Genomic DNA, 24,757 nt, shown 5'->3' with positions numbered 1-24,757 from the left:
ACCACTTGAATAAATCCAGTAGTTACCAAAGCATCAACCAAATTCCAAATAATGCCAAAATTACAAAAATTATAGCCATATTATAAACTATCTTAAACTGTGCATCTGCTCCATATTAAAGAGCTAATAATTCTGTTTTCATTTCACTTCAATATTGAATGAATAGAAATGTACAAAACCACTTAAGTTATAATTAAAGGGAAGTCTTGAGTTTAATGTACTCTCCCTTTTTTGAAAAAAATATAGGTCTTATCCTAATCCTTAAAAAAAAAGTAAATGCTATCATTGGCACAGAGACCACCAAGTAGGCCTCTCTGGTGATTAGAATTACAGGAACTAACCTCCGTTTGGCTCCCAGGTTGGGCTGCACAACTTCAAATTAGCCCAAGGGCCAATTTGAGAACCCATTCTACAGGCTGGGAATGTATAAGTTATCAAAATAACAATGAAAGTTAGGATAAAGCAGTTATTTTCTTCTAAATTTCTTTCTAATTTATTTTCTTTCTAAATTTTCTATAAAAAGAGGATCACTTTGCAGAAGCCCTCTTCCTAACCCTTTGTTAGGCATTTTACATTACACCACAAGCTTCTTGAAATATTCACCAACTGACCAACAGTGTATTTTTCCAATTTATAGTCTAAGTTCTTTAGCTTCAACTAAAGCAAACAGATCAGCAGGTTCTGTTAGTAATAAACCACAAAGTTGAAATTATTCAGGGTTTACAGGAGGGAGTTGGAGACAATGTTTTCAGGAAGTAAGGTGGGAAAGAGAAAGGGAGTTTTTGCTAAAGGTAGATAGATACTTCACTGTTTCCAACAAGTCTCTAGTAATGAGACTGCATGGCATGCTTCAGCTTTAATAGCAACATATTTGCTCCTTGAGATTCACTTAACTAAACAGCATTATATTTTTAAAAATGAAACAGCTCTATTAATGTTTTAAATGGCTGGTCAACAAGCCTAGGATTTTCATTAACAAACAGATGAAGAGACTGAAATTGTACTGTAATTGTTTTAATTTATTATGATAAACTGCACCCCATTAAAGTATACCTGGGAATTTATCCCAAATGTCATTCATATGACCACACATTGTCTATTATTAATATTTATAGCAAATAACTGCTTCTAGACTTTCAATTGAGCACATTACTAAAACATTTAAAATTTTTAGAATTCTAAAAATATCCTACGGTTCTGGGCATTACTCTGTATGGAAAATTTGATACATTTCTGGAGTGATGACAGCATGGTTTGAAGGCAGGAGTATAACATGATAGCTAAGATTTTCTGACCTTTGCTTCCATCCAGCAAACTCTGCTCCATGAGTTATAACTTTACTACATTTCCTATTAAAATCCTCCAGCCCACAATACTATATTCAGTTTGAAGCATGCATGCAATCTAAGTAGTGACTGTGGATCATGCAAAGGTAGCCTCAGTCAACTTTCCAGGAGGTGCATTTTAACAGTTGATAACTTAAGACAAGCTTAACAATTTCAGTTTTTGTGGTTAACTTTTACAATAACTAATACAAAGTAAATTGCCTCTTTACTTACTCTGTCCAAGCATTAATGGATCGAGATACATCCCTGTCCTCCACTGAGATGTTCCTGGATACTCCCCTTCTTCCTTCTTACAGTAATCAGCAATCCAGGAGGCTTTAGTCCTTTTATATTGCTCTATAATACAGTATAGAGAATAATATTAACAAATTGGGAACTGGATTTGGATTTATGCTCATAGGCTTAGATACATCACGGTCTAACTTCATTGATTGCATGGTGGTTTTGTGCACTGTGTAATATTAAACCATACAGATTAGAGGATGCAGATCTGATTCTCACGGTAACTTATCTGAGCTGGGGTCATCTCTTTCTAGTAGGCCCATTGAGGAAGGCCAATTCAAGGAATAGAGAACAAGTCTCTCCCCTAAGAACACAGAGATAGTTTCAAAACAAAAAGCAAAGCATTGCAGATGCTGCAAACTTGACAGAGAAACAGAAACGGAAAATGTTGGAAACAGCAGGTAAGTTAACATCTGTAGAGACTCTTCATCAGGACTCTTCATTCTCCAAGTCATCTTCCAATGGAGACAGTGGAACAGCAAGGGTACCCAATGCCATTATGAAAGTATGATAGTGATGCATTGAAGCAGATTTCACATTGTAAGTGTAAAAGTACCACATGCTATCATATTAGCAAATGGAGGAACCCATACATCGCTACTTTCACACAACTAACCAACAACCTCGTTGCCACTTCTCATATTTTCTCTCTCAGAATTAGCTATATAACCTATCCAAAATGACTATGTTCTAACATCTTTGCCTGCTCTGTCTCACCGCTGAATGCCTCTGTCTCTCCATTTGGTCAATAACGCACGGTATTGCTAAACTAAAGTTTTCCTTCCCTGTTTTCGCAAGATGTAAATATGCCAACATGTACGCTCTGCCTCGCTATGCCTTCGCTGTGTTCAAAATAAAGGTTTATCACACCGTCTCCTACACTAGCTCATGTCTCTAGAAAGTTAACTTCTCATCTCATTCCATATTACCTTTCACTTCCAATCTACAATTTTTTAAAATCCAAGCTTAATTTCAGCTAATTGCCATTTCCCAATTTGCCTCATGATCTTTCCTACCAATGTCATCCTTGGTGCCACTCTGCAATATAAACCTAGGTTACTCAGTTCAACAAGTGATTTTCTGTGTCATCCACTTTAGTATCTGGCCAATTACCTTATCCTTTCAGTATATCTTTACCATAGATTGATATATTGCAGTGGCTCTTGTGCTGTATATGGACAAGCAGGAACGGCACATAGATCACAAAGCTGCAGCTGACAGAACTCTCCAGTAATTTTCAACACTGACTAAGGGCCCATCTGAAAGAATATGGATGATCCTCAAATTAAGAGCAATGAACATCTGCATTTTCATGAAATGCTTGCACTAAGACCTTGCCTAGCCCAGTACTGTCAAAGGTTCTATACCCATCAGGACAGATGTGATATTGATGTCAAGTCGTTGTTTTGCCTGCAGGTCCAATTTAAGGCGTGGTGGATGTAGACGGCTGGCTGCCTGCTGCTGCCAGCTCAGAAAAGAAGTCCAAGGCTCAGCAAAAGGTTCCCAGCCTAGAAAGAGATAACATTGGGAAAATCAAAAACATATCTCAAGCAGTAATGGTACACTAATTTCAGACATGCATACTGCTAAATGCTTTAACAGTTGATCTATTAGCTTAAGTGGTAAGGGTTAAAAATGGAATCAGGTTAAGATCTTTGCAGACTCCTACTTCTGCCTGTCATTCCGACTCACATACCATGTTTGGGCATGGTCTATTAGTGCATGGTTGGGCTACTGGATATTGTGTGGAATGAAGATGGTTCATATACAGGGAAAGGAAAACTGATAGAGGCATCCAGTTCTGCTTCTTTATGATATGGCATTGATGTGGCTATAGAAATGTCTACTGCGTTTAGATGAAAACAGAAAACTGCTCTCAGGTTAAACATACTTTAAGAATGATCATTTAAGGTGTATCTTTCATATCTGAAAGGACATCCCAAATGCTTAAAACCAACTGCAGTCAGTATTGGTGTATACATAAACATAACAGTCAATTGGTGCCCGATAAGGTCTCCAAAACAACATTGGAAATTCAGGCTCAGCTTTTTTTCGGCAATGTTGGTTCAGGGAGACTCACTTCAGTTGTCAAGCTCACTGGCCTTTATCTGTACAAATATTGGACAATTTTGCTGTGTAGCATTTCTAAATGCAGCAACAGTTAGATTCAAAAATAAATGAGCCTCAGGATTGAAAAAGGAACTTAAAACAAAGCAACAAATATTCCAGTTCCCAAAGTTAAATTAAAATAAATTTCCATAGCTGAGATTCATATGAATAAAGAGCACTTGTGTACTTCTCCCCTTGCAACTCTCCCTCACACCCTCCACTCTCTCCTGAAGGACTGAAGTGGGCAGAGTTCCACTGATGTCAGCAAAACTTTAGTTGGTCACTTAAGTGGCCAATCTACATATGAGTCTAGACAATGAGCACTAGCAGACTATTTAACTATAGCAAATCAGCCCGAACCAACTACTACACTTTCAAGCAGGAGTCACTGGACAACCATGGGAATCAGAGCACTAAGCTCAACACCATTTTTGAAACTTGCTAACTTAGCACAGACAGGGTTAAAGGTAGGGCCTTTTGATCTACACAGCTGCTGTCTGGAGAAAACAGGAAGTTAAACTGCACATAGCTGAAAGTTCCTAAGACTTAGCTCTGCCAATCTGTACCTAAATTCTCTGTATTTATATGCAACATGAAGAAATTAGTGTGTCATCCTGAATGAATATCTTAATAATTTGGGCGAAGATTTAATAATGATGTGTGTCAAATACCTGATTGACCAAAAACATCAGGCAAACTTGCATTTGTACAGCTCATCTTAAACAGAAATTCTTCAAAATTAAGACCAAGTAACACTTAAGACCAAGATACTGTTGTATCTTTATAGTAAACAGGGTTTCAAATCTTTGGATTAAGCCGATTTCATGGCAATATTGTACCAAATGCCCAGCGCCACAGCAATATGGTCTGGCAATAGTACATTCTGAATACAGAAACCTTTTCTTTTAAAAAAAAATCAAGCAACACTACCACTCTGTTCTTTGTGCAGAGATTTGGCCCCTACTGAAAGACCTTGTTGTCTGTGTATAGACATTAAGTCTTTGGTGTTAGAAAATCCTATCCAGCAGTCTGTTAGCTAATATGCTACGTCAGCCAGAAAATCAAAAGGACGGGCACAAAACTTAGCATGTCCCATGCTCCACTGTATTGTGATTTAAATGATTCCAATGAACCCTGGGGGTGGGGGGGGGGGGGGGTTTGGACAGTGTGGAGATTGACATTAAACAAAGCAGAAGCTCCCACAAAGCCAGAACAAGGCAGAAGGTTTTAAAACTCAAAACCTGATAAAAAATTTGTCTAATTTAATATGTTTCTAGCATTAGCTATGTAACTCTTCATAGTGAGCATTCAATTAAACAGTCAGCAATGCATATATTGACGACACCACACTGAAAAATCAAGGCAGCTGTTTAACATTCTGGCATGATTCGGAAAATTATACCCACTGGCGACCAACAGCACTTTGTCAAAGCAACAACAAAGGGATTATTAAAGGGATATATCCTCAACCCTAAAAAGCAGCTGGCGAAAATTAAAACTAAAAAAAGGTAGAAATTCACAACAAGTCAGTCAGCATTAGACAGAGAGAAGACATGTGTTCCCAAGAACACGAGTTCCTGTGAAACAAAATTTTACCCAAAGGATTAAAGCACAAACAGATTTACTGTGTATTTCCAGCATTTTCTGCTTTGCTTCAGATTTCCAGAATTTGCATGTTTTTCTCCCATCACAAGTGTTAAGCACAGGAGATGATGTGGCACATACTCCACTTAAATTCTGAGTTAGTTTTTAGCCCCATCTAGTGGTTATTATAACTGTACAGATTTAAAAGATCTCTTGTGTTGTCCTGTTATGCATATATAAATGCATCTTAATCTAGTGGACAGTCAGGCACAACAATGCAAAGGCTTTCCCTTATGGATCATTTGTTCCAGTGTATTGGGATCAGTTTATTTGCAGTGTCTAAATTTTAGTTATAAAGCAGTCTTTTTCCCTCTTGCAAGTTTGAGTACTGTCAAGATGTAATCTGTGAAAATGTAAACATTATACACTCCATTAACAAATGAAAGATTAGATTTAGTCCGAATTTGAGCTCTTCGAAAAATGAAGAGGGTTAATATAGAATAAATCCAGAGCTAGAAAGATAGGGCCCTACACATTCTCAAATTGGACACATCTGGAATTCTGTCTTATATTCCCTACACGTGTTCCTTAAGCACGATTACTTTCTCCTGGCCTTATACCATTTGGAATATTTAGGATCTCACCTGACAACTCACGGTTGTAGTAATCTCCGGAAAAGGTAAAATTGGAGGAGCCTTCTGGGTTTGTCCCGACTCTCTGCAGGAAGTACAGTCCTAAAACACAGAAGAAAACCAATCACCCAACTGAAGTCCCTAAATGTGAAGGGGCCCAATTCACTGGGTAAAACTATGGGCAGGTGTTCAAGAATACCTCAAGAGTTACTCCAGAATCTGTACTAACCAAAGTTAGTCTTGACTTCAAAATCCTCCTGAAATAATTTTCATGTCTTCAGCATGAATCATATTTCTGCTGTGTACCATAACAGAACTGGTAGAATATTGAGTATATATAGCTTAGGTTACAACAAGCCCATGACTGATTTTGCCCTTGGTCTAGTTCCTTGTCTTTTAAAAAATTCATTCATAGCATGTGAGCATCGCTGCCAAAGCCAACATTTTTTTATTTGTTCATGGGATGAGGGCATCACTAGCTAGGCCAGCATTTATTGCCCATCCCTAATTGCCCATGAGAACCGAGTAGCTTGCTAGGCCATTAAGAGTCAACCACATTGTTGCAGGTCTGGAGTCATATGTAGGCCAGGCCAAGGAAGGATGGCAGATTTCCTTCCCTAAAAGACATTAGTGAACCAGATGCGTTTTTACAACAATTGACAATGATTTCCCGATCATCATTAGACTTGTTAATTCCAAATTTTTTATTGAATTCAAACTTCACCATCTGCCCTGGTGGGATTCAACCCTGGTCCCCAGAGCATTTCCCTGGATCTCTGGATTACTAGTCCAGTGATAATACAACTACCACCATTGCCTCCCCATTCATAACTGTCCTTGAGAAGGTGATCGTGGACCGCCTTTTGACCCACTGCAGTTCATGCGGTGAAGGTACACCTACAATGCTGTCAGGGAGGGAGTTTGAGGATTTTAACCCAGTGACAATGAAGGAGCAGCAATATATTTCCAAGTTAGGATGGTATGTGCCTTGAAGGGGGAGTTGCAGGTGATTGTGTTCCTAGGTACCTGCAACCCTTGTTCTCCTAGGTGGTCGAGGTTGCAGGCTTGGAAGGTGCAGAAAGAAGTCTTGGTGAGCTACTGCTGTGCATCCAGCAAATGGTATACATTGCTGTCATGGTGCACCAGTGATGGGGGAAATGAATATTTAAGATGTTGGATGGAGAATCTATCCAGCAGGCTGGTTTGTCCCAAATGGTGTCGAGTTTCCGGAGTGTTGTCGGAACTGCACTCATCTCGGTAAGTGGGGAGTATTCAATCACACTCCTGACTTGTGTCTTGTAGATAGCGGAAAGGCGTTGGGGAATTAGGAGGCAAGTTACGTGCTGCAGAACACCCAGCATCTGACTTGCTCTTGTAGCCACAGTACTTATATGGTTGTTCTAGTTATGTTTCTGGCTAATAGTTAACATACATTGCTGAAAGTGGGGTATTTGATGATGGCAATGCCATTAAGTGTCTAGGGGAGGAGGTAGTTAAGACTTTTTTTTTGTTGGAAATGGTCTTTGTCTGACATTTGTGTGGCATGAATGTTACTTGGCAATAATCAGCCCAAGCTTGCATACTGTCCAGGTCTTGCTGCATGTGAGCATGTACTGCTTCATTATCTGAGAGTTGAGATTGGAACTGAACAATTGCAATCATCAGTGAACATCCCCACTTCTGACCTGATGCTGGAGGCAAAATCATTGATAAATCTGCTAAAGCTGGTTAGACCTAGGACATTGCCCTGAAGTACTCCTACAGCAACGTCCTGGGCTGACATGACTGACCTCCAACAACCACAAGCATCTTCCTTTGTGCTAGGTATGACGACAGCCACTGGAGAATTTTCCCCCTGATTTCCACTGACTTCAATTTTATTCAGGCCCATTGGTGCCACACTTTTAAATGCTACCTTGATGAAAAAGGCAGTGCCTCTCACCTTACCTATGGAAATTAGTTCTTTTACCTATGTTTGGCCTAAGGCTGCAATGAGTGGAACCCAAAGTGAGCATTGATGAGCAGGTTATTAGTGAGGAAGTGACGCTTGATAACACTGTTCACGACCCCTTCCATCATTTTGCTGATGATCGAGAGTAGACTGGTGGGGGGGTTAGTTAGCTAGATTGGATTTGTCCTGTTTCTGTGGATACAGCATATCAGGGCAATTTTCCACTTTGTTGGATAGGTGTTATAGCTGTACTGGAACAGCTTGGTTAGAGATGCGGCTAGCTCCGGACCACAAATCTTCAGCAGTACAGCTGAGATCTTGTTTGGGTACAGATAGCCTTTGCTATATCCTGTGCATTCAGCTGTTTCTTGATATCATGTGGAGTGCATCAAATTGGCTGAAGACTGGCTTTTGCAGCCCACAGTGCTTCTCCCAAGTGGGACTGGAGTACAAGATTACTAATTCATCTGCTGAGGGAGGGTGGTGGTAATCAGCAGATTTCCTTGCCCATGTTTGATTTGAGACCATCAGACCTCATGGGATCTGGTTTCAATGTTCAGGCTCCCAGGCCTACTCCCTCTTGGCTTTCTTGCACTGAGACACCACCGCCACCTTTGGTGGGTTTGTCCTGCTGGTGGTATAGAACACATCCAGGGATGAATGAATCTGGGGTGTTGGCTGAAAGACATGATTCTGCGAGTATGGCTATGTGAGGCTGTTGCTTAACTAGCCTGTGGGACAGCCCTCCCAATTTTGGAACAAGTTCTCAAGTGAGGTGCGCTTTGCAGGGTTGATTTGGCTGAGTGTACCTTTGTCATGTGTAGGCCAATGCCGCATTACCCATCAAGTTTTATTTTTATTATTGTTTATTGTAGAGGTTTAATACAACTGAATGGCTTGCTAGGCCAGCTGAGGAAGCAGTTAAGAGTCAACTACATACAGCTTTGGCCGGGTAAAGGCAGCAGAATTACTTCCTTTAAGATGGGTTTTTTTAAACAACAATCCAGTAGGTTCGTGGCAACTTTTACTGATGTTAGTTTTTTATTCCAAGCTTAATTAATTGAATTTAAATTCCCCAGTTTCCATGATGAGATGTGAACTCCTGTCTCTTACATTACCAGTCCAGTAACATAATCGCTATGCTACATTGGTTGGATCATGTGAGCCAAGTGAACGATGGCCGCATCACCAAAGACATGCTCTATGTCAAGCTTGCTATCAGCACAAGACCAACAAGTCGCCCATGTCCCACGTTTGCAAGGATGTCTGCAAACGAGACTCAAGTTGACTGGGATTGGAGTTGATGCATGGGAAGTCCTCGCTGCTGACCGGATTGCCTGAAGACAAGTGGTCAGGAAGGGTGTGGAAAAAACAAAGAGCAAAAGAAATGACAAGATGGTGGAAAAGAGAACCCACTGGAAGGACAAAAGCAGCAGTTGATCTTGGGCCAACGTTACTTATTTGTGCCAGCTACGGAAGGGACTGCCGCTCGGGAATCGGCCTCAACAGCCACAACAGGCAATGTTCAATCCAGAATTGATATGCACCTCAGGCGCAGTCCATTGTCTCCCGAGACAGACGGATGCCATCACTACTGCTAGACCTAATGATATCTTTGCCCGCTAGGTCATTAAGGGAGCTGATGCTCAGTTTAAATTGGCTTGTCTAAGAAACCTACTTGAAAAGGTAAGTTCAGCAAGAGGTATATCACAATCCATGCAGTCATCAATCAGGCAGATACAGATGCTTTCAGCTTTCACCTCGATCCCAGAGATCAGCAATGCTGCGCCTGTTCCATGGCCATTGCTGCTGGATGCTGTTCCGTTTGCTGACACTGGTTCAGCATTCTTGAACAGCCAGGTGGCAGCCTGATTCAGTTGGCCTGCACAATTAGAAACAAAGCAGAAATAGTTATTAGGTGCAAAATACATTAGCTGCATTGTTACTGAAGAACTGGAGAATTTTACCATTTATTACAAACAGAATGTGTCAACTGCAAGGTTTTACTTTAATTACGACAGGGACACACTGGATAGTGACCAAGGGCATGAACCTCTGCTGATTTGGCCCTAACGGCCAAACTAACTGCTTTCCTACTGAAGTCAGTACAGCATAGTCTAGGGATCAAGCTTGGAATCTTCTGGTCTGTGGTACCAAATTCAGCCATTAGCATCTTCTTGATAAAGTGGCAGAATGTCATATATATAATTTGCAATATAATGATATTAATTTTCACATTTCTCACTAGATTCTCATCTGAATGAGACAGAAATGAAGTAACATTTTTTTTTTACACATTCAATCTGAATAACAGTGTCACAAACTGGACTTCGTTAATGAAGTAGATTTTTTTCTTGCACAAAGGGAAACCCACTATTTTCCCTCTTTTATGGTATCCAATCAACACATCAAATATGGTCAACAGGGCAGTTATGAAAATTATACCCAAGGCTTTGCCAGAGCTGCTTCAGGGCAACAGCCATAATAAAGGACAGGTGCTCGGTCTTTGCTTGGCACATTCCCAGTCTGAAATGGACGCTAGCATCACTGGCATTTGGGGCAAAACTGCATGTTGCTCGGATGGGGTCAAAGCTGTCGAGGGAAGCAGGAGGACATTGGAGACATGAGAATAGATGATTATTCTGGTCTTTTACTTGATTAATCTTTTGAAATGAGGGAGTATTTTTATAGAACTTCCCCCCGCCCCCCCCAGGGATAAAACAGGAGGTGGAGATTCCATGAAAGGATAGGTTGTAGATGGGCTGTGAAAGGAATGAAGAGAATAGCACTTTTGAATTCTATATTCTAAATTCTAATGCCCCAGGGCCCTACTGTAGTGCCCTGACCGATGCTCCAACACACTATGAAACCAGGCTATTCAACAAAGGTTCTGCGCAGGAAAAGGGAAATAGCCAAACAAGCCTACCACATTTTTCACTTAGATTTTTCAGTAATTTATTGCTTCTTTGAAATGGCTCAGACACACTGCAGAGTTGTTCACCTTCAACTCATATTTCTGGAATTCTTAGCCTTAAAGGCAGAAACCCCTAATAAATGTCATTTAATAAACTATTCACTGTTACAGTGAGTGACAAAACCATTCCATTAGCTAGGTTTTTACAAATTTCTTTTCAGGTCCATTTTCCTTCCAATAATAGTAGCACAACCAAGAATAGACTATCATGCATGAGAACCTAGCTTAAATGCTGTAGGGGGAATTATAAGATCATCTTAATGTATTTTCTACCTTTGCTTAGCAGCAATGCTCTGCGACAATCTTCCAGACTGAACCCAAGGTCCTGGAGTCGATCCAGCTGCAATTCTATAAAAAAGCAACAAAGTTGATGTATAATTAGGGTCAACAATCACTGCATTCCACATTACAGTCAAAGACAATTTAAACATTGTATTAACCATCTACATAATTCAAAGACCACACAGAAATCATCTCCACAGCAAAATTTCAATACTTCCCTCCTGTTAACATAATTGTGTGTGGGAATAAAGTGCAATGCTGCTACAATGGGTTACGTCAGTGTTTTTTCACTCAGTTCTAATTATTGTTAGCTGCCCTGAAATGCTGCAGCTTGATCGTTTTTAAATGAGAATGGTTGTTTTAAAACAGCAGAGTCCAGAATGGAATCTTGCTCCACTTCCAAACCTGAAGCTTTCCTGTTGCTAAACTGACTGAATTTGTATACTAGGGGAGGTAGTGGCATAGTGGTATTATCACTGGACTAGTACTCCAGGTAGCCAGGGTAATTTTCTGGGGACCTGGGTTTGAATCCCATTTGAAAATTGAATTCAATCAATACATTGGATTTAAAAGTCTGATGATTGTCGATTGTTGTAAAAACCAATCTGGTTCATTAATGTTCTTTAGGGAAGGAAACCTGCCATCCTTACCTGGGCCATCCTTACCTGGTCTGGCCTACATGTGACTCTCAATAATGTGGTTGACTCTTAAATGCCCTCTGAAATGGCCTAGCAAGCCATTCAGTTCTCAAGGGCAATTAGGGATGGGCAATAAATGCTGGCCCAGCTGGTGATGCCCACATCGCAAGAACGAATAAAAAAAAGGGACAAAATCCACTCGTTTTGGCATGCGTTCAAGCACTAAGACACTCTGGAATTCCTCAACTGCAGAAGTTTATGCCAGACACCTGTATGAGCAGGGCATTCTTTCATGAGATATTCATGAAATCTTACTAATTAGAACGTAATTACTTGATGAGATAGCTGAACTTTTCACCATGGGTTTAAGTCCAGCCTAGAAAGAAAAATTGCCCTGAATTAATGACTTTAGGCAATTTAAATCCAGTTTCTAACACATTAAGTTCACAAAAACAAAGCATTCGTCACAACTCAGTATTAACTGGCAATCTCATTCTGAAAGAAATAGAAAAATGACTGATATGAAAAATAGATATCTTACATTGGTGAAGCAAATACTCAACTGTGCCACTGGTGTGGTATAATGGGAGTTTAATCTGTGAAATACATCGTGAACATTAGGAAAAGTAGAAAAAAAAGGAGTTATTTTTCTCGGCATCAAAGTTCTGATCAACTTGAGTTTGCTATTGAACTCAAATTCAGTCAATACTTTTATCTACATGACCTGATTTGGTTCTTATTCCCTATTGGATTTATTAGTAACTATCTTATAGTTATGACCCCTAGTTTCGAACACCACCCCCCAAGTAGAAACATTTTCTCTACATCCATGCTGTTAAGTCCTTTCATTACCTTAAAGATCTCAATCAGGTCACCTGTCAACTGTCTCTTCATTCAGAGAGAAGAGCCTTAGCCTGTTCAGCCTTTCCTGTTAAGTACATCCCTCAGTTCTGATATTGTCCTTGTGAATCTTTTTGCCCCTTCTCCAATGTCTCCATATTTATTTTAAAAATAAAGGCCAGAACAGTGTACATTATTCAAGTGCAGCCTAACTAAGGTTTGATAAAAGTTCAACCTAATCAGTCTTTTTAATTCTTTCCATCTAGAAATGAAACCCAGTGTTTGGTTTGCTTTTTTATGGTATTATTAATCTGTGTTTCTGCTTTTAGTGATTTGTGTATCTTTATCCCTAGATATCTTTTTGCTCCTCTTTCCCATAAAGAGGCAATACATTGGCCTCTTTATTCTACCTACGAAAATGTATTACCTCAAACATCACTGAAATACATTGGCCAATTACATGACCATTCTGCAAGCTTATTAATGCCTTCCTGTTGTGTCAAACTCTTCATTTACATTAACTACACCCCCTCAATTTAATACTGTCTGCAAAGTTTGAAATTGCATCATCAATTCCCAAGTCCAAATCATTAATGTATATTTTGAACAACAATGGCCCCAGCACTGATTCTTGTAGAACACCACTTCTCATCTTTGCCAATCTGAACAGCAACTTAACAGTTACTCTCTGTTTTGCAACCAGCTTGCTATCCATTTTGGTTCTTGTCCGCTGACTCCACACGTTCTGACCTTAATCTTGAATTCACTGTGTGGCATTGCATAAAAGGCTTTTGAAAATCTAAATATACGCTACTTCATTCTTATCTACTCTTTATTCTTTTCTGCTCTTACATCTTCAAATAATTCACTAAGATTGATCAAGCATGACTTTCCTTTTAGAAATTTATGCTGATATATATTGCATCTCTAGAGGTTTTTCCATTACATCTTTGAATAAAGGTTCAATGATCTTTCCGACAGCTGACACGAAACTAACTAGTCAAGCCAAACTTGCACTATTTATATTGTAGGAAGATATACAGGAACAACTTTAGCTGTCCATCAGTTCTCTATTCCCATTTTTAATGAATTGTAATATACATATATAATTATGAAAATGCTATCTCTTCCCTAACTGCTTCTCACTTGCATGGAATCAATTCATCTGGTCTGGGGTGTTTTACTCCCTACAAGTATGATTAATTTATCAATTATTTCCCTCCTTTCTATCTTAAACATCCTTACAACTTTTTTGATCTCTTCTTCTAATGTCGAGGCCACCTTGTTGGTTGCCCTGGTAAATACTGAGGCAAACTATTTAATATTTCTGCTATTTTGCAGATCAACTGCCTTATGCATCCTTTAGTGGCACTATCCTGATCCTGACTTTTCTTAAGCTTTTTTCTGTGTCTGTGGAATAGAATTACTTTTTTATATTCCTTGATAGTTTAATTTTGTAGTTCCTTTTTGCATTCCTAATTATTTTACTTCTTTCCTAACCTCTTGGTATTCCCATTGACGTCCTCTCATTTATTATTTGTGTACATAGTGTATTCCTTTTTCTTTTAATTTCAATTATTCTCATCTCTTTATTTATCCATGGTGTTTCATTCTTGGTTAGTTCGTTCTTTATTTTTGGTAGAATGATTCTGTGCTGAATTCTATTGACCACCATTTTAAACATTTCCCACTGCTGTTCTCTTTATTTGTCATTTTGTTTCCCATTTTACCTTCTGTAGTTCCATTCTTTTCGCCTCAAAATTATAGCGTAAAGGGTAAATGGAACAGACTTTTAATGAGTGATATAGATTATGACACGCCTGTAACATCCGTAGTCATGCGCCATTTTCTACAGTCTCTGTACAGTAGACAGGCAACTCACAGGAGACGTGCCTTCTCGGTAATCCACCTTATACATAGTGTACATAGTTTTCCATCCACGGTGGTTGACAGGGCCCTCAATCGTGTCCGGCCCATCTCCCGCGTATCCGCCCTCGCATCTTCCTCTCCCTCCCAGAGCAATGATGGGGTCCCACTTGTCCTCACTTATCACCCCACCTGCCTCTGCATTCAATGGATCATCCTCCGCCATTTCCGCCAACTCCAGCATGATGCCACCACCAAACACATCTTCTCTTCACCACCCCTGGAGGCATTTCGCAGGGATCGTTCCCTTCAGAACATCCTGGTCCACTCCTCCATCACCCCCTACACCTCAACCCCTTCCCACGGCACCTTCCCATGCAACCACAGAAGGTGCAACACCTGCCCCTTTACTTACCCTCTCCTCACTGTCCAAGGGCCCAAACAATCCTTTCAAGTGAAGCACCATTTCACTTGCACTTCCCTCAATTTAGTCTAGTGCATTCGCTGCTCCCAATGTGGTTTCCTCTACATTGGAGAGACCAAACACACACCGGGTGACCGCTTTGCGGAACACCTTTGGTCTGTCCGCAAGCATGACCCAGACCTCCCTGTCGCTTGCCATTTCAACACACCACCCTGCTCTCATGCCCACATGTCCGTCCTTGGCCTGCTGCAATGTTCCATTGAAGCTCAACGCAAACTGGAGGAACAGCACCTCATCTTCCGACTAGGCACTTTACAGCCTTCCAGACTGAATAATAAGTTCAACAACTTTAGATCATGAACTCTCTCCTCCTTCCCCACCCCCTTTCTGATCCTCCTTTTTCCAATAATTTATATACATTTTTCTTTTCCCACCTAGTTCCATTATTTTTAAATGTATTTCCATCCGTTGTTTTATCTCTACCTTTTAGCATATTTCGTTTCCTCCCCACCCCACCCCCACTAGGGCTATCTGTCCCTTGCTCGTCCTGTTTTCCACCCTTAATGTCCCCATTAGCACATTTCTTAGCTAATATCACCACCATCAACACCTCTTTGTCCTTTTGTCTATGACATCTTTTGGCAATCTCCAACTATCACTGGCCCTCTATCCAACTTTACCTGTCCCACGACCCCTTAAACCAGCTTATATTTCACCTCTTTTCTATTTTTCCTTAGTTCTGATGAAGAGTCATTCAGAGTCAAAACGTTAACTGTATTCCTCTCCGCAAATGCTGTCAGACCTGCTGAGTTTTTCCAGGTATTTTTGTTTATGTTCTAGATTTCTAGCATCCGCAGTATTTTGCTTTTATCTTGTACCTAGTGTATATAGTTTTAAGTGTAAATAGTTTTAAGTAAATATCCGTGTCTGGCTACAGTTCCTCTATGCAAGATATTAGGTCTTGCACGTTCCCTAAAAGAAAATGTGCTTTTTCCCAATCCATTACTTTGATTATTCTAACCACTATTATTTTAAAATTGCTATTGCCTTTATGTTCCCCTATGCTTGCATCTCTTGTCTACTCTGGTTACTATACCATTACTAGGTCCAGTACTGATTTCTTTGTTTTTGAACTGCTTACAAGAGTCCTGAACACAAAGTAAAAATGCCATTCCTTTTCCCCTTACATATTTCCTCCTCCACTTTTTTTCCACTATTTGCTAGCTTGCAAGTTATCCCTATTAATGTGAGTGTCACTTTTAAGCTTGTCTTAATCTATATGGATTCTCTTTCCATTTTAATGTTCGTTATTTCCCCTTTTCTCTATTGCTGTTATGTGTAATTGGTACAGCTACTTCAATTCCCTTCTTCCCTCCCTATCCTTTCTGTCGTATATCATATCCTACAATCATTAACTATGTTAATTCTGGATGGTGGGTAAGCTGCACGACAAGTGAATTTCTCTTGGACCAGCGTCAATGTTATGCAGACAAACAAGGCAGTCAATTTGCACATAACAAGGTCTCACAAACAGCAATGAGATTAATGACCAGTTAATCTATTTTTGGTGAAATGAGCCAAGAGGGGAATGATAGGACAGAAGAGAACGTCAATGTGCTTTTGAAAATATTTTACATCCATTTGAAAGGGCAGAAGGCACCCCACTTTAATGTGGTATCTGAAAGAAAGCATCTTTCACAATGTAGCAATACAATAAAGTTCCTATCAAGGTTACGGTGCTCAAGTCCTGTTTCAATTACTGGTCACATACTTTTTAAAGAGATAGCCTACTGCATATTTCAGCAAGTGCCCTCAGATTAGCCTATGAACGTCCTTTTATTCCTCTGTCCATTACTTACCAAGGATAGGATCCATCTGGTATTTGGTTGTCTCTTTTTTCCCAGATCCTGCTGTTGAGCTGCCTGCCAAACGAACTGAATTGGTGTTTCCATTCACTGAATCAGGATCAGGCCCAATGGGTATAGCAGTGGTTTGTTTAGGAAAAGACTTCACAATTGCCAGGAATAGCTGGACATCATTGTATGAAAGCCTGATATCAAGGGTAGAAAACTGAATCTGCAGCACAAAAGGGTATGAAAGGACATTTAGGATCAGAACAGATGTGAATGGTCCCCTCCTATGTTTTTCATTCGATTATTCTATTCTAAGTATCAAATAGGCTTCTCTCTACTTTTGAACTATAATGAAGACAACAATAGTGCAAAGAAACCAATAAAATAGCCCTGAAACTACTTGGTTCACCTCCCCTTTGTTGCTGCCAGATCTACTGAGTTTTTCCAGGTAATTCTGTTTTTGTTTTGGATTTCCAGCATCCACAGTTTTTTGTTTTTATCCCTTTTGTTGTGGTTGTTTGTAGAATTTAGAGCACAGACCCGTGCTCTTTAAAGAGTTACTTAATTCAATTTCTGTGCTCTTTTCCGATTTCCTTTTAAATTCTTCTTTCTAAAATTCCCTTTAAAATGTTTTTGGGGTTATATGTTCTAATGGCCTTCAGACAAAACAAATCTTGTAATCCCTGTGTCCTTTGGTATTTGATAATCCTGAGTTTATGGCTCATTTTTCCTGATTTGCCAATGAAAGGAGTTATGTTTTATTTATTTTTATTCGGATGTGGGCATCATTGTCAAGGCCAGCATTTGTTGCTCAACCTTAACTGCACTTGAGAAGGTGCAGTAGAAGATTTGCTATACCATGTCTATCTCAGGCTTTGGAATATTGACAGGGCTGAGCTTCATTGCCTTTCAGTCCTCTTTTCTTGCATCCCAGCAAATTGAATGGAGTATTTATAGAAGGTAGTATTATACAGCTTCCTTAAAGCTAGGGAAACAACCACATTGCAAGAGAACTATCTAAGAGAGCATTTTTCCCCCCTCTCTTCTGGCGCAAAAGTGCCTGCCGTCCATTTGTTAACTGGCCAGTGGCATGAATTCAGCCACCAAGATTCAGTCCTGTAAGCCTGCTGGGTGAGCCTACACTGGGTACTTAGCTGCTTTAATGCTCCCTCAGCTTAATAACATTTTTGAGGTGCAGATGAACATTTCATTGCCCATGGGCACAATGATGGAGTGCTATTAGAACCTAAAGATCAGAAATACTTGTAAAAGCCAGAAGTAGAAAATGACATCTTCCACAGTGAATGTGAGTGAGAACGACTGGGGCGCCTGTTTTGAACCTTGATACCAGTAATCTAGTCACCACAGTTTGATGTTTTATGACTGCTTCATTCAGGTAAATAAATATGTACAGTAGTTCCACAAAGAAGTTTAAAAAGCTTAACATATATCAAGAACTTGATTTGTGCAAGAATAATACAAATTTAAAAAAAAATCACTTCCCTTTTTTCCCTCCCCCACACTGGAGACCTTTAGCTACAGTTACATGAACTTTGGCTGCCCTCCCATATCTCACACTCAAGTGGCCATTCTTCGTGTGTGAGCTTAGACAATACAGAGCTGCTCAAAGCATTACCTCACTGTGGTAAATCCACTGAGAATAACCCAATCTTTAAAAACTGAATAAACCTGCAAGTAATCATAATGCGTTGCATCAAAGAAGATGTATTTCCAGAAACTCAGCTCCTCCCACCCCCTTCAATCTGCTCCCTCCCTGAGCTGAAAGAAGCAGCCCATGCTTGCTTTGCTTCCACTAGAGTATGGTGCATTTAGAACTTGTGGTTCCACCTCTGGTGTTAATAACTCCACCTTTTCATGCCATAATCAGGAAAAGGAACCATGTAATGGTATTTCAATAATGAGAATTGGATCACTGACAGATTTCTCCATTTACTGCAGGTGTCCTAAAAACAAACTTCGAACACAAGCTCATTACTTCTAAAGGTAGCACTGGTTTAAGTTTGTATTGACTCATCCTTGCACTATGGATTAGATCATTCAAATTAAAACTCTTGATACAGAGTTTCATGTGACAGTAGAACATATTACAAATTCAGGCATGGAGGACAGTTTGCCCATTAGTTTTGCTGGGTAAAAAAAAAAATCACACAGGGCATGCTGATCTTCAAGCAAAATTTCTTCATTTTCTACAAAACTCTGCACAGGAGCACTACATTTGTGACAACTGTGTATACCCCTGTTGTACTGTTACTTTGTGCATTGCTTAAAATGTTAAATTACAGAGGTTAAAAATGTTGAGTCCCCTGCTTGTTTTAAAACTCCTCTTTTAAAAGCCTAAAGCACTGTATTTCTCCCTAGTGATTTATGTCTATAATAGCAATAACTTACAGCTGGAAATCTTTTATGGCTTTAGTTTGACTTCCTTTCCTTCTCTGCTCTACAAACCAAAAACATTAGCCTCTAATCCTGGGCTGAATGCGTCAAGGTGATTTGCAAACTATGACCTGAGCTTAAAATAAAGTGGCAAATAATGTGGGCGGGATAAAAGAAAGAAGCATTTTCTCTTGGGATTCTTACATTTATGCCCTACGTAACACGGGTTTGAGGCTACAACTGTTCATGTCAGAGGTTAATGAAGAGTCTACAAAAAACATCTTATTCTAATTGCCATTGGTGATTTGTCTTTTTCCCCTTACAAATAGCTGTAATCAGCACTTCAATCTCATTTGTGTTGTTAAATTATGGTCATCTAACACAATCATCTTTATTGTAGTCAAGGCATGTTAGTTGAATATGAAATGGAGCATTCATATACAAAAATCATAATCTACCTTGGTACCCTTAAAGAGGAATCTGTTCAATTACTAGACTGTCCTCCTCTCTTCCTTGGTTCTCTCCTATGCCTAGTGGCACAGGAAGCAGATGAAACATGTGCTTATGTCTGTTTCCTGGAATAGGTTACTAGCCTGTGGCCAGGGGTTATAGCTTATACCACTCCACATCAAACATGGTTGACCAGGAGACTCTCCTATTCTTACCACCTGCCATAGGCATATTGGAAGGATTTACAGGTTTATAATGAACCTGTTTGGCCACATTATGAATGTATCTTCCGTGGCCATCAAGTCCTGGAGTGGAACTTGAACCCAAAGCTTCTGGCTCAGAGACAAAGATGCTACCCACTACACATGAGGCCTTTCCACTAGACAATAGCTACTATGAGCTACTATTCTAAATAAATATTTTCTCTCAATTTTCTCCCATTCTTGAGAAAGTGCATGTTCTTACTGACATGCGACTCTACAGACAGCAGTTATTTTCAGATGCTATGCTGCTGTAAGTGGCCATTCCTCCTAAAAATTGATTTTTATTCAAGTTGAAAGACATCAAAGCCGAGCCCAATCCAGACCAGAACCTCACCAGTTAGCCACATATGCATGGGCCACTGGATTGTAATTAGGAATGTGAACACTGAATTTCTCCCTTCTTAACCAGGAATCTCAATCCGATTCTTGTACTCTGAACTGCTGCTAGGCTGAGATCAACTAACACCACAGATTACCTCAAGTACTGGTGGGAAATCCTCACTGCCAAAGGCATCCAGCAGCCCTGAGCTCTTCTGATAGATAGGGTTTCCAATCAATTCTATCTGCACGTTCACAGGATCAATGATGGACAGAGCAGTCTCTTGTTCGTTGCCAAGTCGGCATGAAAACACCTGTAAATAGGCATTTAGATTCATAAAATGCATAGCAGAAATGAGACATTAAACCTGCAGTGCTTACTGAAGTTTTCAAAAGAGCACATTAAATCCATAAAATTTACATTAAGCACAGTGACAACAGCACATTATTGGGAACAGATTTACACTTATGATTTACCACTCTACCAGGGTCTGACTTCAGTTATTCCATTGAGAATGCAGCAGTGGGTACCAAAGTATCACTCTATGATTGTATGAAAACATAGCCCAGCAGGAGAAGGCAAATCACTGTTATATCGCTAGACTCCTATCTAGAAATAGCTGATACACTGATGGGGTGGTTGCGGTTGTCTTATGAGGAAAGGTTGGACAGGCTGGACCCGTATCCACTGGAGTTTAGATGATTAAGGGATGATCTTATTGAAACATATAAGATCTTGAGGGGACTTGACAGGATGCATGTTGAAAGGATGTCTCCCTTGTGGGAGACTGTAACCAGGAGACACAGTTTAAAAATAACAGGTCTCCCATTTAAGACTGAGATGAGAAGAACTTGTGCCTCGGAATATCGAGAATCTTTGGAACTCTCTTCCCCAGAAAGCTGAGGAAGCAGGGTCAATTAATATTTTTAAGGCAGTGGTAGATAGATTCTTGACAAGAAGGAAGTCAAAGGTTATAGTAGGTAGGTGAAATGTGGAGTTGAGGCCACAATCAGATCAGCCATGATCTTATTGAAAGGCAGAGCAGGTTCAAGGGGTTCAATGGCCTAACTCCTGCTCCTAATTCCTATGTTTGTATATCGCAATATCTTTACAGTGCAGAAGGAGGCCATTCAGCCCATCAAATCTGCACTGGCTCTCTGAAAGAGCATTCCACCTAGCCCCACTTCCCTGCCTTAGCCCCATAACCTTGCACATTCTCTTTTTTCTGAGGGCCTAAAGTTGAATTAAAATTGATGGACCTTTATATTTGATTTTGCTTAGTTTCCAAGTGGTTGGCACTTCAGCATTGCCATCCAGGAAACAGGAGGTTACAAATAAGGATTCCACCACCATCTGTTGACTGGCTGTTTTCCAAGTTTTCCATGGGAAATCTACAAGCCAGCTGCTGAAATAACTTTAAATGTTAAGATTACTCCTGGTGTGTTTTTTTTAAAAAAAGGAGCTATGAACAGAATTCTATTTTGAAAGCATAGTGAGAAAATAGAAATCTCAGTGCTTCGCACTGCAAAAGGAAATTATCTGTACATCAGACTGGGCTGAATCTTCTGTCGAATGGCAATTACCTTTGGATTGCCACTCCGCTCCTTTTTACTTAGTCTGGAGCAGCACATTTCTTGCCTGGACTTCTGACCCGGGCCTGCTAAGAAACATGTAGCGCAGCTGCTCCTGGAGTCTGTTGATGCACTAACAAGGCACCTGGGGGGTTGGGGCAGCCAGGAGCCAAAGGGTAGTTGGAAGGGGGGGCAGGGGAATCAGCAGGGTTGTAGGGTGGTTAGTCGGGTGGTAAAGGGATCAGGAGGGTAATCAGGTGGTCAGTGGGGTGGAGGGGATGGTCAGTAGTATAGTACCCAAGAAATTAGAATTACTTTTAATACTTTAACTTTTCCTGGGTAACTATTCTGCTAAATGAGTCACAACAATCTAAGGTTTCCGACTTTAATTCAGAGTTTCAATGCGGTCCTTGCGTGGGGGCAGAGGGGTGGTGGTGGTGGTTACCCAACTCATCTTCCAGGGTACCTCCGGGGTAAGGAAGATCTGGGCCATTATTTTCTCCAAGGACTGTATGCAACACTGAATTTTTTTTTTACCTCAATTCCTCCAAGGCTGCCAGAGAATGGCCGATCCACAAGCCGTGGCTTATAGGTGAGCACAGTGGTTGCCTTCAGAATGATTGCATTTGTATCGTTGCATGACATGTCTTCAACCACAACAAATTCAGTGCCTGTTAAAATAAAGTTATTTATTAAAGACAATGCAGGCTAGGGTGGAAGACAAAACACCAATAATCTCTGAAGTTGCATTCTGAGAAGGTAATTCCTTTGGATGTAAATAGCTCAACTGAATATTATTCTACATGCTATAGTTTGTTCTTTTCAAAAATCAGCTTTGAGCATGTGGGAGAAACAGACAGCTCATTCCTGGTTGCCCAAACAGCACTTAAATCAGTTACATATCATCCATTTGACTGCAAGCCCATAAATTACCAGGTTTACCAAATTCAATTCCACTATGTGCCACAGTCAGATCTGAACTAGGCCAGTACAATAACTACAAGACTACTGTAGGTAGTAGCTTATGTCTCAGGACAATAATGATGGATTGAATGTACAGGAAGTTGAATGAAAGTAGAATTAAAAGTGTAAAGAGCAATTGTTTCTATAACTCATGATTGAAGTTACTTGTTGCAATTAAGGAATGCTCAATAATGTACCTTACCCCTAGCACATTATTCCCCATGTATGAAATCATTATGTCTTGTTGGCGTACGGTTTCATGATGGCCAATGCCCATTGGTATTATCATGGCCATCCCGCATGTGTGAACCAAGAAAGCGAATGCCAAGAGATTAGTGAACCATATTCCCTCTTCAACATAGCATTCACATTTTCCTGCAGGTGCCATGAGATAGTCATCAAGAGTTGAAGCTATTGGTAGTCTTAACCAATTCTCCCAAGTCCAGAGGTACTTATGCCAAATTGCAATGCCCCAACTTCATCCCAAGTAAACTAAAAGCAAAATACTGCGGAGGCTGGAAATCGGAAATAAAAATAGAAAATGCTGGAAAAACTCAGCAGGTCTGGCAGCATCTGAGGAGGGAGAAACAGAGTTAACATTTTGAGTCCATATGACTCCTCCTCAGAGCTAAAGAGAAGTAGAAATGCGATGGGTTTTATACTGTTCAGGAGGGGATGGAGTAGGTGGAGCAAAATAGAAGGTAGGGTTAAGTGGGAGCTAAGGAGAAATTTGTCAAAGATGTCAAGGACATAGGATAAAGGGAGTGTTAATGGTAGTGAGACTAAGAAGGTGCTGATAGTGGCATAAAGGTAAGGTAGCAGAATGTGTTAATAGCAGAACAAGGGTACATCCCAAGTAAGATCAACTAAGTCAGCACCGGCCAAAATTCAAACTAATGGTCCCTCTGGTCCAAATGGTTCAGAAATACATCAAGTGAAGCTCATCCATTTGGCTATTGGGAAGGGCATCTTTTTAGGAAATATAAAATTACTATGTCCTCAAATAGATGTTCACTTGTAAAACAGATCTGGAAATGAATAGAACATTAAAAAAACAACCAACTGTTTTACTGAAACTTAATGAGATTGGCCTGAAAACACTTTTTACCAGTTACATTGATTTTCACTTCCAAGTATTTCTCATTCGGCACTGGCACAGAAGATCGCTTTGTGATAACTCCATACTTCACCGTTTTGGGGACCAAGACCTCGCCACCAACTTTTCGGTTGCGGGCTGGTGAGGCGTTTTCTTGTTTCTTTGGGCTGTTATCAGACGTTTGTAAGAATTCCCGCACAAGCATCAGCCAATCAAATATAACAAAGACACGCAGGTTGTTCAGAACCACAGTGAAGCATGAAGTATCTCTGGTTGACCTGGAAATCAAGAAACCCTTTCAGTACTTCTGACTGAAATTGAGATAGAATTCAACTTATCAGCAATATCCAGTGCAGAGTTTTTATATTTTAATAATTGGAAAAGCTACTCAGAAATGAGGAAGAGTCATTGATAATAATCTACTAATTTTCCCTCTAACAGCATAGCTAAAGAAACCTTCTGCAGAGAATTTCCTGCAGAATACATGTCTTATCACTACATAGATTAACATACTCAACATTCAAGGAGGCTCAGTGGAATAATTTAATGACAAAGGCATGGATGAGGGTTTCAGCAACATAAGAGCTCAGGTAGGGTGGAGGCAGATAATATTGTAGAGGGGGAAGTAGGTGATCATCTTTATAGAAAGAGTACAGCATCGGAAGTCCAGTTTGGTTAGGAATAAAACACAAAGGTTGCAAGCAGCCTAATGCAGCCACATACAACTGGGAAAGGGTTAGAATCAGTGACAAGGGCATAGAATTCGCAATGAAGGCCAAAGATGATGGCTTCAAGATTCCTAGTGTTTGGCTGAAGGAAACTGCAGCTTATCCAAGACTGAATGCCAGGGGATGAGAGAGTGAAGGGTTGAATGAGGTGACGCAGATGTAGAGCTGCATGTTGTCAGCATTCATGTGAAT

At 40.1% G+C, this 24,757-nt stretch overlaps 1 protein-coding gene across 2 annotated transcripts in view; it reads right to left on the bottom strand.

Annotated features, from left to right (window-relative positions):
- The window catches only part of vps13d (vacuolar protein sorting 13 homolog D), a 281,437-nt gene that overhangs the window by 135,642 nt on the left and 121,038 nt on the right, over positions 1-24,757 (bottom strand). For both annotated transcript variants that reach the window (XR_005945250.1, XM_041205688.1), the window contains exons 30-38: positions 23,850-24,115; positions 22,316-22,449; positions 20,365-20,520; positions 16,788-17,004; positions 11,152-11,226; positions 9,583-9,786; positions 5,966-6,055; positions 2,996-3,136; positions 1,560-1,682 (exon numbers count right to left, since the gene is read on the bottom strand). Coding sequence is in view for 1 of the 2 variants with exons in the window: in XM_041205688.1 (XP_041061622.1) it covers positions 1,560-1,682; positions 2,996-3,136; positions 5,966-6,055; positions 9,583-9,786; positions 11,152-11,226; positions 16,788-17,004; positions 20,365-20,520; positions 22,316-22,449; positions 23,850-24,115 (1,406 nt within the window). In the remaining variant the exon portion in view is untranslated. The remainder of the gene's footprint in view (positions 1-1,559; positions 1,683-2,995; positions 3,137-5,965; positions 6,056-9,582; positions 9,787-11,151; positions 11,227-16,787; positions 17,005-20,364; positions 20,521-22,315; positions 22,450-23,849; positions 24,116-24,757) is intronic.

Source organism: Carcharodon carcharias, chromosome 15, assembly GCF_017639515.1.
Source record: "Carcharodon carcharias isolate sCarCar2 chromosome 15, sCarCar2.pri, whole genome shotgun sequence".
NCBI classification, from domain to species: Eukaryota; Metazoa; Chordata; class Chondrichthyes; order Lamniformes; family Lamnidae; genus Carcharodon; species Carcharodon carcharias.
The sequence above is the reverse complement of the archived record's forward strand: the minus strand, read 5'-3'. Positions and strand labels throughout refer to the sequence as shown.